The sequence below is a fragment of the Chiloscyllium plagiosum genome, chromosome 10 (assembly GCF_004010195.1).
Source record: "Chiloscyllium plagiosum isolate BGI_BamShark_2017 chromosome 10, ASM401019v2, whole genome shotgun sequence".
NCBI lineage: Eukaryota > Metazoa > Chordata > Chondrichthyes > Orectolobiformes > Hemiscylliidae > Chiloscyllium > Chiloscyllium plagiosum.
In genome coordinates, this window is record NC_057719.1 from 29,825,126 (window position 1) to 29,838,527 (window position 13,402).

A 13,402-nucleotide genomic window follows, 5' to 3' on the forward strand; every position below is an offset into this window, starting at 1 on the left:
TGGTGGAACAGAGATGTACCATAAGTGTTCATAGGGCAGGCACATGTCAAAGGCCAATGTAGATTTGCGATGCATGGAGCCAGTGCCCATGGAATATACCATGAGATGTTGATGCCCAGTGTCCAACATGGAAGTCCTTTAGAGAAAATGGCGAGGTACTCGCTCTGATTTTCATTCCGAGTTTTCACATCTAGCTTGTCTGCTAAAACAGGAAGCTGAATATTAATCAGGCAAGTTGAGCTGTTAGAAAGGTGTTTGAAAAGCAATAAGCCTCCTCTAATTGGCAACTCACCACTACCGAGCAAGAAAATTGTCACTTGTCAAAAGCATAAATATGGGACAAGGTGTTCCCACCATCAAAATCAGCATCACCTGACTTCTGCCACAAATCTCAATGTAGTCCATATCACTTAGAGTCCTGTAAGATTCAATCCTTAATGTTAGATGAAATTTAAGCTTGATGAATACTTAGAATGAGGTTGAGTTTATCACCTGTTTTCAAAGCATTGTTTGCCTGTCATTGCTTTTTCCACAGGTCTTCCTTTTTGTCCCAATTTCAAAAAGATTGGAGCAAAAAGTATGTGCATCGACCAAAAATATCCAATTAAGATTATAAGAGGGATCACTGTTATGTCTTTATATTACAAAATGAACATCTACTGTAAGATACTAGGACTACTTGATGCAATGAGTACTACTATGTCTTGGCAACTCTAAAGCAGGAACCTAACTTGTAACAATTCTTCCTAGGAATTTGATATGTGGAAAATTGTCTATTATGCACTTTATAGTACTGAAAAAGTAGTTTTGTGATTGTAAAATAGCTTTTAACCTTGCCAAGAATTTGTTTCAAGATTTTCTTAAGTATTAAAAGTTACAGGTAGCAGACTTACAGCTAGAGCATATAAACTGTTGCCATCAAAACATTACTGCAATTCTTTTCAAAGTATTGGAATTTCTGAGACTTTGAAGCAGTACTCCAAATTATTTGTTGAAGTTGTTCAAGTTCTTTCAAATCACTCCATCTACTAAAAAAATCCAGAGTTAAGGTTTTAGAAGGCACTGCATACAGGGACCATGCACTGTTGTTTATTTCTTGTATTTTGCCAGAAGGGAAATAATTTGAGGAATTTAAAAAAATTACAGTAGTGTTGTACCATTGTCTCTCGCCTACGCATTAGACTTTCTGGCACCAATCAGAAAAAATTGTTTGAAATAGCTTTCATTTCTATTAAGCATTTTGTATAATGGTCTTTCTTTTGAGGGTAGTAAATGGCAAGCTTCTAACTTTAGCAAATCTTTACATTTTGTGTTTAATTTCTTCAATTTCTTAAATGGAATATACTGGCATTATGCTACTGTTTTTTTATGCAGGTACACGTAATTGTCCATACTTAATGATTTACTGCATTAAGCTTGATCAATAAAGTTTTTCATTTTTCAAAATTTATTTTTTGAAGATGTCTGAAATAATATTTTTATCTACTTTTCTATTCTTATCAAGATTTAGTGTATTTGATCTCATTATAAAGATTATCATTTATCTGATTAAAAGTCACACAACACCAGGCTATGTTCCAACAGGTTTATTTGGAACACAAGCTTTTGGACCGCTGCTCCTTCATCAGGTGGTTGCGGAGTATAAGATTGTCGGACATAGAATTTATAGCAAATGTTTACAGTGTGATGTAACTGTAATTGTATATTGAAAAAGACCTGGATTATTTGTGAAATCTCTCATCTTTTCAAATGAACATGTTGGTTTCATTTCTTTCATATGTAAAATTACAGACTTTTCTTAAAGTTACATTCTCAAGTGAACTTATACTCCTCAACCACCTGATGAAGGAGCAGCGCTCCGAAAACTAGTGCTTCCAAATAAATCTGTTGGACAAAACCTGATGTTGTGTGACTTTTAACTTTGTACATCCCAGTCCAACACTGACACCTCCAAATCATTGATTTGATGCATCTACCTTTTACTCTTTTTGATTTAGATAGCCATCAATATAAATTGTATTCTAAATATCATCTCAATATGAGTACAGTCCTTGCCAATAAGGAGCTTCTCTGTTCTGAAGTGCTTCAGTATTTGAACTAGAAAAGCTTTAGGGAGGGGAGGTCTTCATCAACCCCTTTCAGGATTAGAGCTAATTTATGTGACTGGTTTAGTGGTTTTTTTTGTTTAGCAAACGTAATCTACCTGTTCACTTCATAGTCCGTAAAACAGTAGCATTCACATTTTGTTCCCTTCCCCTGTATAATTTTGCAGACCTCTTGGATTTTCTTTCTAAGAATTACATTATAAATCTTGATGTCAGTGTTCTCGGATTGGGCGTGTACTCCAAATAAACTACTTCAAGGTTTTCCTGTATATAATCAAAATTATTTGTTGAAGTTGTTCATGTGCACATGAAAAATTAGAAGACCTCTGAAGGCAAACGGTATTGGTCCTCTTTGTTACACTTTCTACTAAGGTGTGCAGGGAGGGAACACTAACATAGACAAAGGGAGCTATAAAGTGGCGTCACGTAGAAGCTATACTCCGGTCAAAATTCCTCAAATCTCAATGGGTGCGGCATAAATATATGTGAATGATTAAAACCTAAAAGCTACTTTTCATTCCCAAGGCGGGAGACGTGGGACGTTAAATAAAATATGATCACTCAGACATCGGTTAGGCATGTGAATACAGATCAGATACAGGTTCTAAATAATTCATTATATGGACAACTTGCAGCGACTACAGGGTGTAATGTTCAAGATATTTTAGAAATAGTCAACACTTTCAATGTTCCAATATATGTTTTTAAACTTGGAATGGTGGTAATATTATTGATTCATTTCTGGCATATAAATATTTACGTTCAGCTGTAATCAGAATGATTCCCATCAGCCACTTCAATCTTTAAGTTCATCCTCCCACAGCTGACGTCAGGGTAGAAACACTGAACCAAACAAGCCATTTTCACATGCGTACAGGCTTCAGAGTGAGAGGCGGGGAGGAGCAGTGAAAACAGTTGCACAAAGAGAGAAGTTCTTGAAAAAAAAATCTGGGACCTCTTCATAGTCCATCCATCCATCATGGCGAGCAATCCTTTCGTTCAGCCGTTTGCAAAGGGACAGTGGGGCGAGGGCGAGGAGTTTGAGCAGACAGATCGTGGTGTAGGTGTCAGTCCGCAGGCGGGGGCGGCTTTTGGTGGAGGGGATGCAGTTGCAGCAGCCGAGAGCTGGCGAGCTGGGTTGGAGCAGCCCCTCATACCAGACTCCAGGGGACAGCCTGTTACCAAGGCAACTGCATCCGCAGGTAAGGTGGGGCGGGTGGACCGACTGCAGATATGCTTTGGAATCGTATTAAGCCCTAGATGCGCCCGTATACTCAGTCTCACCGAATTTTTTAAAGGGTCGATTATGTCGCTTTTGAAAGCCGTAATTAGTAAAAAAAAAACACTTTTATTAATGTCAATTTGCTGTTTGAAATTTCAACTTCTAAAATAATGGACATGCCGAATGTAATCTTTATGTACTTTTAATATTGCAGACGCATTTTGCCTTGCCTGTTAGAAATTGGCACGATTCACAGGATTCTTTGTTAAAAATGTTGGCACTAATCCTGAGTCTGATTTTTAGAAGAGGCTGAAGTAGGTTTGACTCCTGTTTGAAACAAGTTCTTAAGTTGTGGCATCTGACGAATCTTTATCGTATTGATGGCAACCTTTGAATTAGTTAATTGTTGGGATTTTTTTTACAGATGCAGACAGTGTTTTAAATTTAACTGTGAATAGAAGGAAGGCAGTGGCGTAGTGGTATTGTCAGTGGACTGGTAATCCAGAATCTCAGATTTGCATCTCACCATGAATTGAAATTTCACTAACATTCTTAAATAAAGGTCCCTCTGTTTGACTTGTGAACTTTCAGGATATTATCACCTGGTCTGGCCAAAATCTGACTTCATAGCATTTGTTTGATTCTTGTTGGATGGGCAATAAATCAAATTAGTATAAAATTAGTTGTTCTTAGAATCACAGAATTATTATAGTGCAGAAGGAGGTTATTTAGCCCATTGTGCTTTACCAGCTCTACTGTCTCTTTATAATCTCCTGCCTTTTGCCCAGATACTTGCTCATCATTATTATCTGAAAATACATCCAATGCTTTGTCGAATGCCTCAATTGAATCTGCCTCCACGATGTTTCCAGGCAGTGCATTGCATAACAGTGAACAAGTTTTTTTCTAATGTCAACTTTACTTTGTTTGAACATCTCCTTATATCTATAAATTTTCCTTTCAGTTTTGTTTCTATTACAAGTGGAAACAACTTCACACTATTTACTCTGTCAACCCCACTCATGATTTTGAAGTCCTAAATCCGACCCCCTTCAGCCTTGTTCACTCCAGGAAGAACAATCACACCCTCTTCAATCTATCCTTGTAGCTGATGCTTCTCATTCCTGGAATCATTCTAGTGAATTGCTTCTACTCTCTCTCCAGTGCACTCCATGTTTCCTATAATGTGGCTTTCACACCTGTATACAGTCACCTGCTGTGGTCTAACAAATGTCCTGAATAAGTTCAACATTACTCCCTTAGTTTAGTACTTTGTGCCCCTAGAGGACTATGCTGTATTGTCTTCACATGCCCTGCCACCTTCAATGATCTGTACACATATATAGCCAGGTCTGTATGCTCTAATACCTGCTTTGTGCCCTATATTTTATATTGTCTTTGTGTTCTTATGATCAAAGCTCAGCACCATACATTTCTCTGCCTTGAACCTTACTTGCCCAATCCACCAACTTGTCAATGTTCTTTTGGAGTTCCACAATATTGTCCTCACTATTTTCAGTTCAACAAATTTTAGTGTCATCTGCAAACTTTGAAATTGTCCTCTGCACAACAAGATTCAGATCATTGATATATATTAATCAAAAAATGTTGCTGGGTCAAAATCCTGGAATTCTCTCTCCAAGGACATTGTGGGACCACCTACTGAGGATGCTCAAGAAGGCAGGACAGAAGTGGGTACTACAGATGTTGGAGGTCAGAGTCAAGATTAGAGTGGTGCTGGAGAAGCACAGCAAATCAGGCAGCATCCGAGGAGCAGGAAAATCGACATTTTGGGCAAAAGCCCTTCATCATACTCAAGAAGGTACCTCACTACAACCTTCTCAAGGGCAACTCAGGACAGGCAATAAATGTTGGCCAGCCAGTGATGCCCACGTCCCAAGAGTGAATTGAAAAAATTGAAATTGAAATGCACTGGTTATTGGAGCTTGGTTAATTGAAATTAATTGTTGCTTTGAAAATGACATTTCGGGTCCGTAGGACTTTTGAGTAAATATGCAATGTAGGCTGTTTATAAAGTTAAAGAATCACTTCATTTAGTGGGGAAGTCCTTTGTTGTTAGTTAGTTGAGGGAAAAAATGATGAATATTTCAAGTGTCAGATGAATCCCACATTGCAATCTTGAATGCAGACATTTAAAATATTCATTGCTCACAAAATGCCATTTTCTGTTTATTGATTGTATGGCTCAGTAGGGAAACAACTTGAAGTTGGCACTAAATGTGTATGCTTCAGCATTTTGAAGTAAGTGCATTTTATAATTTAGTAAACCACAGTCAATGTAGTTTCAGAAGAAAGTGATCATGTCACATTGCTTTATTTTGAGGAACTGGAATTTTGAGGTTAATTTTCCAAATCTAGTTTGGAAAGCCCGAAAATGTAATGACCCTTGACTTCTAAAAGGAATATGACACAATTGCAAGCACAATCTATTTTTGAAGTTTAAAATTTAGAGCAAATCCTGCAAATAATTTTTTAAAATTAAAGCATAGAAAGCAGTAATTTGCTCATTAGAGTAAGTGGTAGTCGCTAAGGATTATTGCAACCCTATTATTTGAAATGCAAGTTAAGGTTTATATTCAGAATATTGGAGCGCATTAATCAAACCACTTTAGAAGAGCCAGCAGAGAAGGCAGTTCAGGCTAATATTAATCAAAATATGCAAGTGATTGGAACAACGGAAATCTACAACTACAGATTCACCACAACAACTCACCAAGGCTTCTTAGAGAGCAATTTCAAAACCCATGACTTCCATAACTTAGAAAGACAAGGGCAGCAGAAAAGTGGGAATGCTACTACCAGAAGTTCCCCTCCAAGCCACACACCAACCTGATTTGAGACTGCATTGATGTTCCTTCACTGTTACTACATTAAAAGCCTGAGAGCTCCCTCCCTAACAGCACAGTGGGAGTGCCCACATTACGTGGACGGAAGTATTTCAGAAAAGTGGAGTCACCTTCTCAAGGATAAGCATTAAGTGTTGTCCTAGACAGTAATACCCATATCTTGTGAATTAATTAAAATATGTGGTTTAATGCATACAAGCGCAAGGAACTGTGGTTAAAAACAAACTGCTGGAAATACTCAGCAGGTCTAACAGCATCTGTGAAGAGAGAGAAACTTACCGGGGTAATTTAAGATTTGAGTGGAATATGACCCTCCTTCAGAATTTGCATACAGTTTTCTTTTTCAGTTTACATTGAACATGACTCGAGCAGCAAATGAAGATTTTCAAGCTCTGCTTACCGTAGCCAAACTGATAGTGGTATGGTAAATTATTTCCAGTCAAAACCTAAGGACAGCACAAAAAAATGTTTAGAGATATCCCACAGAGTTGATCCCTTGGGCTATTTCAGCCTTTAAAGGATATTTTGCAGAGATCTATTAATAGAGTAATTGTACACTAAACACGGAGCTAAATACTACTTTATATTAAACTATGATATTAGAAGAAGCAGACATCTCTTAAACTGAGAAACATAAAACTCACTGACAATAATTGCAATGTATTAAAAACTTTCACATAAGATTAGTAGAGGCAACAATCAGGTATTGTTTGAGGAAATGTTGAGTGTTATAATGTTGGACCTTATGATTTTTCAAAAAGGATGTTCTCAGACTGGACAAATGATCTTTCTCGGCAATATCTGCTTCTAAGCAAAACTGTTTTTTTTTGTAATGTTTGTCATAGAGCAAATCAATGTAGTTTGAGGTTTTGTCCTTAATCATGGATCAACTGACATTGTCTAATTCATTCTGTACATTCTTTGCTCTTTGGTCCATCATTTATCCTTTCAAGTCAAAACAAAAAAAATTCTTACTTGAATGGGAGAGTGTTGTATGTTTCTTTGGGAGATACCCTGGAATTTATTCTGGTATGCTGACCCATTATGAGTAGTATAACTGATTATCCAAACAATTTTAAAATGAATCTTCCTTGCTGTTTCTCAAAAACACTTAACTTGGTTTTTAGTTCCTATAATAATTATTTGTGCAGAGTGTTTTGGTTACAGTGGGCATTAACATGTATGTCATTTTTTGTATTGATAGTACTGCACAATAACTAAGGCTGTTCAGTCTTTCATAAATGACTAAACACAATTAAAACAAAAGTGTTGAGATACTTGTTACCCTGCTACTCATTGATTCATTATGAAGTCTCATGAAAGGACATAGATTTGCATTTGGATACATCTGACATTCTGTCTTTGAAACATAATTCCTGGTGAATTTGAACATTGAATTATGCTGTGTTACCTTTCAGAAGCTGCAATGCTCAATGTAGATCAAGATGCTTATGTTAGATCTTTAGTGTAGATAAAACCTAGTTATAAGTATTTCTACATTATATTTAATGAAGATAAATAATATACTTGCTGCTAAGTGAGTTTAGAAACACAGCATTTCTCACCTAATGAACAGGAATTGCTGTAAGAATTGTTGGGAAAGGAGTGAATTTGAACTACTTTGAACTCAATCAAGCATCCTTTAAAACTTTACTGGTACATTAGGAAATCTGGAACGTAATGTGATACTTTTTTTGATGCTTCACTCATTTCCTACCTTGTATAGTAAACCAAAATCTGGGCTTATTGGGGGTTGTGCAATATGAAGGAGTGTAAAGCAGTGAACTTACTCAATGTTATGGATCCTTCACAATTGCTGCAGGTGTAATAATAAATGGTTTGTGGTTTGTAGCAATAACTTTCACTTATTTAGTGTCTTTAATGAAGTAAAGTACCCCCAATGCATTTTGATGAAATTTAGTTCGGCATATTTAGTGGGGTGGCATGGTGGCTCCGTGGTTAGCATTGCTGCCTCGCAGCGTCAGGGACCCGGATTCAATTCCAGCCTCGGGTGACTGTGCAAACTCCACGCAAACAGTCACCCATATTTGCGTGGGTTTCCTCCGGGTGCTCCGGTTTCCTCCCACACTCCAGAGATGTACAGGTCAAGTGAACTGGCCATGCTAAATTGCCCACAATGATAGGTGCATGAGTAGGGGAATGGGTCTGGGTGGGTTGCTCTTCGGAGGGTCGGTGTGGACTTGTTGGACCAAAGGGCTTGTTTACACACTGTAGGGAATCTAAATAAATAAAAAATAAAATATACTAAGTCAAAAAATGTATTTGGAGGGCTTATCAAAACTTGGTGAAACGTTGCTTTTAAGAAAGGTCTTAAAGCAGCAGAGTACTTTGAGAAATAGACTGGTTTAGGTTTGAGAGTTCAATCCAAAATGTAGATGGCTAAGGGTAGAGTGTAAGCTAGGGTTAGTGATCACAACATGGTAACATTTCATATTCAGTTTGAGAGACAACAACTTCAGTCTCAAACAGTGTCCATAATTTAAATAAAGGGTAATTACAGACCTATGAAAAAACATTGTCAAAAGTGTACAATGTTAAAAATCACACAATACCAGGTTATAGTCCAACAGGTTTAATTGGAAGCACTAGCTTTCAGAGCGCCACTCCTTCATCAGATGGTTGTGGAGGACTACAACCTGGTGTTGTGTGATTTTTTTTTTTAACTTTGTACACCCCAGTCCAACACCGGCATCTCCAAATCTTGTCAAAAGTGAGCTGGGAAAATAGATTAAGGGGAAGGAAGGCAAGTAGATGAACAATGACAGATATTGATCAGGTATTTCCTAACACCTCAGGAAGTTCTATTTCTGATCAAAAGAAGGACTTCATGAGAAGGATGAAACCTATTGTTAACAAAGTTGATCAAGGAAGAAATCGAATCCAAAAACTAAGGCATAAAAACAGCAACAAACCAGCTAGAATTAATTCAACATAAAATCACTACAGTGCAGACAGAGGCCAGTTGGCCCATCAAGGCTGCACTGACCCTCTGAAGAGTATCCCAATCAGATCCACCCCCACTCCATCCCCATCCCTGTAACCTTGCATTTACCATGGCTAAATCACTACCTGTCACGTCCCTGGACATTATCAGAAAATTTAATATGGCCACCTAACCTGCAAATGTTGGACTGTGGGAGGAAACTGGAGCTCCTGGCGGAAAGTCACTTAACTTTTTTTCAGGTTGGAAAGACAGGAATAATGGAGTATTACAAGGATCAATCTAATTATTTACTATCTATATCAGTGACTTTGAGGAGGGGGCAATGTATTCAAATTTGCTTTCGATACAAAAGTAATTAGGAGAGCGTGTTATGAGAAGGGCATAAAAAAATCAGTAATTGGATATTGCTAGTTTGAGTGCATGGGCAAAAGCCTGGCAAATGAAATTTCATGTAGGAGAGTATGAGATCATAAATTTTGGTATGAAGAATCAAAAAGCAGATGATTATTTAAATGAGACTCCATAAAAGTACAACACAGATCTGGATATTTTATGTATGGAACACAAACGTTAGCATGCAAATACAGCAAGTAATCAAAAAGTCAAATGGAATTTTGGCCTTTATTGCTCGGGATTTGGAGTTTATAAACAGTCAAGGGTGTTGGTGTGATCGCACCTGGAATACTGTGTACAGAATATAATGGCATTGGATGGAGTTCAAAATAGATTAAGTAACTAGGCTGATTCCTGGGATGAAGGGGCTGACTTATCAGGACTGCTAAACAAGTTAGGCCTGTATTCATTAGAATTTAGAAGAATGAGATGTGATGAATGAGATCTTATTGATACATACAAAATTCTGAAGGGGCTTGACAGGACATATGTTGAAAGACGTTTCCACGATTGGGGGAATCGTGAATTTCACGACATTGATTCAAAACTGATGTGTGAATTAATTTCTTCTCCAAGAGGGTAGTGAATGTCTGGAATTCTCTATCCAACAGTTGTGGAGGCTCAATTACTGAAAATATTTGAAGAGGAAGTATATTTTTGTAATATCGGTTTGGAGGCCATGAGAGTTGGCACTGGGGAGATCAGTCATTACCTTGAAGGGAAGGCTTGACAGGACAAATGTCTTACTCTGCTACAATTTCATATATTTTTATGATGTCAGCTGATGTCATTACTGAACAAATCAGATCGCAGAAAAATATCTGACCTGATAGATGTATAAAAATCTATAGTTTATCTGGTGGTCATTTATTGAAAAATAGTGACCTGAGACTGCAGAGTTCCTTACATATCAGAACAGAAATTAATTTCACAAAATACAAAAAATGAAAAATAAACTTAGAAATAGAACATCACGTTAAAAAAATCTTTAAACACCTTGCAAATCAAAATTTTAATCCATTCACCAACTTTGTCACTTTAAAATTGTCACTGTCATTTCAAATTCAGAAAAAAACGTTCTGTATCAGATCATGCAGCTGATTATCCTCTGTTCTTTTTTGTGAACTGTGAAGTCATCTTGCATGAATATTCACAAAACTGAGAGCTTAGATTTTCTAAACTTTTAATGACCTGAAGATCTCTAACCAAACATTCCTGGTCTGGAAGCTGCACAAAATAAACTTTTCTACTGAGGTAATAATGTACTCCATAAACTGAACTGGTCTACACACCTTTTATAGGACTGAAACTATATTTGCTTCTGACCTTGGTCAGGTCTTCTTTGAAATGCCTCAAAACATTTTTAATCTTTGGGTTTTCTAAGCTGAAATCAGTCCATGATTATCCTGAACCAAAAACAAGCTAATATCCCTCAAACTTTACCTCACTGTCCTAAACCATCACAATAAAAGTCTTCCATTAATATTCCGAGAGCTCCCTGTACTCTGACACATGTACTGGATTAAGTTAAAAATCACACAACACCAGGTTATAGTCCAACAGGTTTAATTGGAAGCACACTAGCTTTTGGAGCGCCGCTCCTTCGTCAGACGGTGCTCCGAAAGCTAGAGTGCTTCCAATTAAACCTGTTGTTGTGTGATTTTTAGCTTTGTACACCCCAGTCCAACATCGGCATCTCCAAATCATGAGTACTGGATTAAGTCATTGTTCATCGAATCATAGAATCCCTACAATTTGGGAACAGGCCATTTGGCCCAATGGAGTCCACATCTCCGAAGAGCATCCCACTCAGACCCCTATCCTATGTCTGTAAACCTGCATTTCCTATGGCTAACCTGCACACCTTTGGACTGGAGGGACTGTCTGACCTAGTTTTTATTTAAGCCCTTCAAAAACGTAACCAAGCATATTTACCACTATTTTAAAATCCAAATTAACCACCTTTTAAGCACAAGTGGAAGAAACAGAGCTCCTGGGGAGAGATTAGAGAACATTACAGAGCTAGTTAGCAACAGGTATGCAATTTAAATTCAAGGATAAGAATCTTCTATTTGGGGTTCATTAACCAGAAGCCATGAAGTAGTAATATAGATAATAAGTGAATGGGACTTGATGCAGGGTACCATACAGGTATAACATTTTGTTAAGTGAACTGATATTTACAGAGAATGAAAGGTAGGAGGTTTAATCAAGAACTTTGAAATACTGTAGTTATGTTTGGAAGCGATAAAGGCCTGATGGACTTGTAGTGGGTGATTATACAGCTGAAATATCACAGCCTTTGTAGTGGGGAGAATATGGACTCAAGATGGGCACATTATCAAACAAAACAATGAGATTATTAATAAATCTTGCTCAATGTGAGACAAAATTCCTGGAGTTTGAGTGGGCCGAAGATGATGTCTTCGTTTTCTAGAAGGTATAATATGAGAAAATTATCCAAAACTGGCATTCACTATATTTGATTAGATTCCCTACAGTGTGGAAACAGGCCCTTTGGCTACACACCACCCCTCCAAAAAGAAACCCACGCAAACACATTCCCCTACCCTATATATACCCCTGACTAAGGCACTTAACACTGTGGGCAATTTAGCATGGCCAATTCACCTGACCTGCACATCTTTGGATTGTGGGAGGCAACCGGAGCACCAGAGCACTTGGAGAATATGCAAACTGCACAGTAACCCGAGGCTAGATTTGAACCTGGGAGCCTGGTGATGTGAGGCAGCAGTGCTAACTGCTGAGCCACCGTGCCGCTCCAGCATTGAGGTAGATCAAGATCAGTAGTAGAGAGGAAGAGCAGGGACTTGTGGAAGCTCATTTTATGTATTCTGATGGTGCCACCAAGCCTCAGTATTTAGATGAAATGAAGAGGCAGCTAAAGTCCCATAGATTTAAGTAGTGACAGAATTGTAGAATTGGTACAGTGACAAAGGAGGCTATTTGGCCCATTGTGCCTGCACTGGCTTATCAAAAAAGTGTGATTCCTTCATGCCAATGTTCCACTTTCTTCCTATACCCTTGTACTCAGTTTCTACCTAAGTAATAATCCAGTGTACCCTTGAATGTGTCACTGGAACCTGCTTCCATATTTCAAGACAGTGCATTTCAAACCCAACTACTCACCATTTAAACATTTATTTTTTTCTCATATCACCCTTGCTTTTTTGCACATCACTTTAATTGCTCATCACTGCAATTCTTTTTGTACAGGTTCAAGCGGGAACAGCTTCCCTCTATCTACTGTATCCAGCCCACCTATCATTTGAAAGCAAATCTCTTCTCCGCTCAAAGGAGAACAGTCCCAATTTGAATCTGTTCTCACATCTGAAATTTCTTATTCCTGGAACAATTCTTATTAAGCACTTCTATACAGTTTGCAGTGTAGTCACATCTTTCCTGTAATGTGGCACCCAGAACTGTACACAATACCCTGACTGAGGTCTACTAAGTGTCTTGTTCAAGTTTACGATCACCTCCTTGCTCTTGTACTCTCTGCCCCTATTGAGAAAGCCAAGAGCACTGTATGCTTTATTAACTACTTTCTCTATCTGTCCTACCACCTTAAATGATTTGTGCACATAAATACCCAGGCCCCTCTGCTCCTGCATTATCTTTAGAAGTTATTTCAGCTGTCAATGTTTTTTTGACCAAAGTGCATCACCTCACATTTGTCTGCATTGAACCTCTACTGCCAACTAATTGCCCATTCCACCATCTTGTCAATGTTCTTTTCAAATTACGCTCTACTCTCTTCACAATTCCAAGTTTCATGTCATCTGCAAATTTTGAAATTGTCCCCTGCACATCAAGATCCAGATTGTGG

The 13,402-nt window shown here is 37.9% G+C and overlaps 1 protein-coding gene across 3 annotated transcripts in view; it reads left to right on the plus strand.

The window, feature by feature from the left end:
* The first annotated feature begins 2,943 nt into the window (after positions 1–2,943).
* Positions 2,944–13,402, plus strand: part of rtn1a (reticulon 1a) — a 234,042-nt gene continuing 223,583 nt past the window's right edge. For 2 of the 3 annotated variants that reach the window (XM_043697266.1, XM_043697267.1), the window contains exon 1: positions 2,944–3,307. In XM_043697266.1, coding sequence (XP_043553201.1) covers positions 3,085–3,307 — 223 coding nt within the window. In that variant the 5' untranslated portion in view covers positions 2,944–3,084. The remainder of the gene's footprint in view (positions 3,308–13,402) is intronic. The other variant, XM_043697271.1, reaches the window with a different exon arrangement.